Genomic DNA, 6,000 nt, shown 5'->3' with positions numbered 1-6,000 from the left:
GAATGCTAGTAGATGTAATTTCCCATTCTTCTACCGTAACATATTTATGTCAGCTTCCCATCTAGACTGAACTGTTCCTTGTTACTTAGGGGAAAGAATATGTCTGTGCCAGAACATAATCCCTCCTTTGTATTTCAGAGCATTTCTTCCAGACAATAATAAATGTGGCCGTCTAATCTTCTGTGCCGGCTAGGGTGTTCAATCGCCACCAATGAAATATTTGTAGGAACATTCTTGAGACGTCTCCTCCGTGTGGATATATACTGGGCACTGGGACCCAGAGTCTGCAGGGAGGTCCGACATCCGACTTGCTGTGCTACTGCACATGTGACTGCATCTACCTTTACTGTGTAGAGTTGCATGGTGGGAGACATAAGTCGCCTACTTAGCTCCTATATCTCAATAAACCAACACCACTGGTTAAGTAACTGAGGTGACTAGTAGTTTTCTAGATTTGGGAAGCTTCCATTTTTTGGGGGAGGATCATGTGTTCTCCAGCAGATCCAGATAAAGGATGACATTGTGGTGTTAAACGTGTTTATGATTTTGGGTGGGTAGAATGTATGGTATGGTTTTAAACAGGTAAGAGAAACTGAATGATTGCTATAAAAATTACGTAGTTGAAACCTCCGGGATGGGGGCTGGCATGAGGGCTGATCACATGATGAGTATGATCCTGCACAGACTACACGCAGTTACTTCAAGATGGCGGCTATCCGCAGGAGTTTCTGTACAGCATGAAAGCTAAAAGTTTACTCTAGAGCCAGCAGAGGAAGTCAGTTATAATAAATGGTGAAGGACAGTTATGGATGACAGAAAATTACTGGTTAAAGACTTTTACAATGTTCTGTCATGTTCCAAGATGGCCACCGAGCTCACTTCTGAGCATGTGCAGGGGGCCATCTTGTCTGTACTGTGTAGAGTGACATGGTGGGAGACAGAAGTTTACTACTTAGCTCCTATGAAAGACCCGGTTAGTAACCTGCTACAAAGCTGAGCCAGCATCCTGCACCGCTACCTGTATGCGGCACACACTCACCGGCTAGTGAGCTGCATAGAACCCCACTTTGCTCTAGCTCCGCTCCACTACCAGTGTTCATATAACAGTGAGTAATGGAAAACGCTGCACTATCGCATGATGGCATTGGGGTTCTTTATCAGCTGTGAGAAAATAGCTTGCTTGTGCTCTCCAACCCAAATGCCATGTCTCACTTGCACATTAATTAGTGGGCACATACAGGGCTGGCTCCAGGTTTCTCGAAGAGCGCCTTCATATTGCGCGGTGCCACACGTGACTGAAAATGGGGGCGTGGTCTAATTACCATAGGTCATGCACCCTGTGTGACGTTATTTGGAGGCGTGCCTAACGTCAGGCTGGGGGGGAGCCACACTAGCTGGGCTTCCTCCAGCTCTCTCCCATCACTGAATGGATGCAGGGGTCCGGCACGTCGCACAGCTGCAACCTCCCGATTCCACCACCCGTGGGCCACTGGTCGAACACCCCTAAAGCCGGCGCTGGGCACATAGGAAGTAAGTAAATAACAAATGGCCAGCAAGAGCTGTTACTGGAGATATTTCAGTGGTGACTGACAATATACCTATGTTATCCACAAAATCATGTTAAACACACATACCACGCATGAGACAAATAACCTGACTCCCAGAGTTCAATAGTACAATTTAATGCTACTTTAAAAAAAAAAAAAAATATCCCAAGGTTAACAATTATATTGTGCGTGGATCAGAATCAGCTCTTCTTCTGCAGAAAGGAAATAAATATTTGGGAATGGAGGGGGAACCAAATTCTTATGTAAGAGTTTCCTTGACATAACTTGAAAATAAAAGCTCATTAAATTTTTAAAACAATTTGAACCCGTCTTGTAGAAATTGCCCCATATGACCATCTTGAAAAAAGGTTCACAATAAGGGTAACCCAAATTTTCCAAACTGTTTGGGAGCGGAATGTGGCGGGTATCTCAGGCGGAGTTTGGCCATAAGTGCTCCGCGCAGAACGCCAACTTATCATTTTCGATCTGCTCCGTACCATACCATACCCCCAAACCGCACCGCACTGCCGACTGAATAGCCGGCGTTGTATCCCCAATTGTATTCATGGACTATAAATGCGGAATGCAAGTGTATAATAACAGTGCGGCATCCCATTCCGCAGCACGGTGGAGGAAAACGGGCGGAAACCGAAGACCGCATCAACGGAATTTACAGCCGCGGCCCGTTCAACGCGTGTGCGAAATTCCGAAGCAGCTTCGCTTATCTCTACCGCTCAAACGCTTCAGAGGTTCCAAAATATTGTCCTTTTCGCAAATAAATCCATGACATCATATTTACACAGCTCCCCCTCCTCCAGAATTGAAAAAATAAAGTTCAGATAGTGCGAATAGAGTAGGATTTTGTTACATTTTTACGCATTTTTTCCCCCCTACGCACTATTTGATTTAACATAATCTCAACAATTTCATCGTATGTGTAGATCATTTAGATTTCAGCACAAAATACATCACTCTTGTCCTTGTGCTCTGCTGAGTTCTGTCAGACATTTTGTCTTTTTCTCTCAGTAGCTTCAGAGGACCCAGGCACCGCCGGCAGAATTATTACCACGCAAAGTTCCATATATCGTTAGGTGACCCCCCCCCCCCCCCACCCCACCTGACCTTCTCCCAAAAAAACGTACCCGCACAGTCACTCTTGAGACTCGAAGAGGTGTGTCGATCATTTTCAAAAGACAATAAATGAAAATAGGAACTTTTTTTTTTCCCCCGTAAGATTACCATGAATTAACAATTAAAAAATAAAAAATAAAATGAAATAGTGAAGATACAGTTTTTCTCCCAGCAATTATTTCTTTTTTTTTTCCTTGGAGCGTAAAACAGGAAAACTCTCGGCTGTCTTCAGATAAAGGTCTGAATAATTATACCGGCGAGCAGGGAACATCCGCCAGTGACCAACGGGGAACCGGAAGAAGGGACCAGAGAATTGAAGACTTCTGACTTGATTTCATTGGTTCCAACTAAGAAGGGCTCCTCCCGTGTGATCTGCAAAAGAAGAAATTAAAAACATTACCCGATAAGGCAACGGAACTAAGACATTCTTCTTAAGCTTCGCCTATTGGAGCTTAGTACATATGGGAAATGCGATGAAAGGCTGTTGTGAACGACCAATCAGATGTACACACTATGGACCTCCTTCAGAGGCACTCGCAAAATGCAAGTGCTCGCTCTAATTGAGGGCGGCCACATCAATTTTTTGGGCCGGCCTCCTGGCCGCTCGGTAGGCTGTGGGTGACCACCCACAGCTTTAGCCAGCGGCCAGGCTGATGGTCGCGATGGTCAAGACCATCGGGGCTTGCGACGAGACCCTTGTGGTAGGGTCTCGTCTGCCGCAAGCCGCAGTGAGCTTTCGGCTCTATTAGAGCCGGAAGCTCACCACTGACATCACCCCCGCCTACAAAAGCCACCCCCCCGCCCCGCCTACAAAAGCCACCCCCTGCCCGCCTACAAAACGACAGCCGCCCCTTGTAGTAAGCCCCGGAGCGAGAGAATTTCTCTCTCGCTACGGGGTTTGCGCACGCGCAGTGCCCCCGTTGCTCGTGCGCAGGGCCTCTACATCGACCCGCTTGCGAGCGCATTGGCGCTTGTGAGCGGGTCTGAATGAGACCCTATAAGCCGCCTTCCCATCACTTCGATATATAGATACTGTGTACGATACTGTACATGATATAGTGTGTACCCAGCTTTACATGGACTGTTCATGGACACCTAATAGGGGGTACTGGCTTTTTGGACGGGCCCGGCTGGGGTTGGGGCCCAGATCAGCTGCTTATGGAGACAAAAGTCCGCCTTTGCAGGGTTCACGCCTCCTAGATTTGGCCACGTCCTCCCAGTACCTGGTCCCCGCTCAGCTCTTGGTGGCCCTGGGACTGTTGATATTGCACCTGTCGACATTCACAATGTCGACATTTTATCCATGCTGACATTCTGAATATCGACATCCAGACCCTGTTGACATTCCGATATGGACTACATACCTAAATATGGATGTCACAAAGAGTGGGAACCAAGAGCCATTAGTCTATTAACAACAAGAACGTCCCGTACTTCAGCCTAATTTGCATGTACTTTGATGAAAAGCAGCGAAACTCCTGTCAGCCTTTGTATTGTGCCTTTATAGATCTGTACACATCAAGTACAATAGAAATATAAGGAAGCATTAACATATTTGCGCCAAAATGGTGGAAGTGGAGTGGGCAATGGCCGATCGGTATTAATGGCGATTGCATTACTTTAGTCTCCCATCTGCTGCACTTGTGAATTGTGACACACCAAGGTACAGTACAGGGGGGCGTGAATCGCGCCATCACAGGGGACAGATTTGCGATGACACCATTTACGCCCCTCCAACCTCCACTGGGACCTCCCCATCCAGGATCTCCTAGAGGTTGGCAATAAAATGCTGGCAACATAGGAGTGAGCCCTGAGCTAGGAAGTGAGGGCCTGATTCAGACCCGCTCGCAAGGATGCGTTCGCACGCAGCCAGCCGATTGTTTGCATTCTGCACATGAGTAGGCATCGCAATGCGCGTGCGCGAACCAGTGCGAGTGATCGGGAAGCGTTCGCCCGCTGCGCATAGACAGCCCGGCCGAATGAGTGACAGGAGAAGCCGTTTGTGGGTGGTGACAGGGGCTGACCGCTAGAAACGGGGGGAGTGGAGGTGCAAGCGCAGGCGCGCCTGAGCGACTTAGTGCCGTTTCAGAGGCGTGCATAATTAAGAGGTAGCGTCACGTGGCTGAATTTTACACTGAATCACTCGCAGTGCTTGCGGTAGGGTATGGTCAGCCATAAGCGCTGCGATCGCATCCGATGGTACTCGATGTACCGATGGTTGCATACACTTCCTGGAGATGATGTCCGCAAGTGGGCGTCTTATGAATAGGCTGGGGGGCGCCTGCATACACAACGCGATCGCACGCTAAGACATAGTGGGCGTGCTAAAGCCTTGCCGTGCGATCGCCTGCCATGCCGAAATTTGCATACGCGTCTAGCGAGCGACCGCATCAGGCCCTGAGCCTGATAGCATGATGGACAGCATAGTGACAGTGCGACCACCTACCTTGGTGGGCTGTACATGGACTATGTCGTTTTCCTTGACTGCAGGAATGGAGGCGTTTTTATACTTCTCCTCCTTGTGCGTTGGCGTTGTCGAGGCAACGGATGGATTCAGCGCCAGGTTCAGATTGGTTCCATTGCCAAAAGCGTGAATAGAATTTTCTGAAATATAAAAGAAGCAGAAATAAGTTTTATACCTGGAGAATGAGCTATAAATGTTCTCATTGCTGTACAAGTTGCTAGAAGTAGAATCTCAGTTATGGAGATTTTTCCCTTTATACAAAATTAGCAATAAATATCGCTCGCGGCCAGTGCAGAGCCATCCGGCGTTTTGTTCCTGAGCAGTCATTAGCCAGCCTGTAGGAAAATCAGCTTTCTGCGTGCTTCATCAGACGCTCGGCATAGCTCACCGGTGACTGCCGCTGCCATTAAAGAGGCCAATGATTGAATCAAAAAGGTAAATGCAACACATTAATCTCTGCACTCTCCAGGCAGAGCTGGAGCACGGTTCCTGCCACGCAGATGCCGCCTCCGTCTAATCTGAGTCCTGCTAAAAGTTTTGTTTTGTAAAACTTTCACTGTGTCTCGGTGTGTGAGTTAGTAGATATGTGTGTGCTGGAGTGTGTATCTTTGTGTGACTGTCAGTGTGAGTGACTGTGTGGATAAATGTGTACTGTAGGGGTGAGTGTGTAGGTGAGTGAACATGAAGCTTTGTACGATTGTGAATGTGCAAGTGTGAGTGTGTAGGTGATTGGATGTGTAGATGGTGATTGTGAGTGCCGTTGTTTGTGAATGAGAGTGTGTGTAAGTAAGAGGAAGAATATGGATAAATGTGTAGGTGTGAGTGTCTAGGTGTGTGAGTGTGTAGATGTAGGAGTGT

General features: G+C 47.7%; 1 protein-coding gene across 1 annotated transcript in view; it reads right to left on the bottom strand.

Annotated features, from left to right (window-relative positions):
• Positions 1 to 2,661: 2,661 nt before the first annotated feature.
• Positions 2,662 to 6,000, bottom strand: part of GFRA4 (GDNF family receptor alpha 4) — a 482,549-nt gene continuing 479,210 nt past the window's right edge. The window contains exons 8-9 of the mRNA XM_088450886.1: positions 5,125 to 5,282; positions 2,662 to 3,050 (exon numbers count right to left, since the gene is read on the bottom strand). Coding sequence (XP_088307012.1) covers positions 2,907 to 3,050; positions 5,125 to 5,282 — 302 coding nt within the window. The 3' untranslated portion in view covers positions 2,662 to 2,906. The remainder of the gene's footprint in view (positions 3,051 to 5,124; positions 5,283 to 6,000) is intronic.

This window comes from Taudactylus pleione, unplaced genomic scaffold (genome assembly GCF_031769625.1).
Source record: "Taudactylus pleione unplaced genomic scaffold, aTauple2 ptg000533l, whole genome shotgun sequence".
In the NCBI taxonomy this organism is placed as follows: Eukaryota; Metazoa; Chordata; class Amphibia; order Anura; family Myobatrachidae; genus Taudactylus; species Taudactylus pleione.
This window is presented reverse-complemented; position numbering and strand designations above follow the sequence as displayed.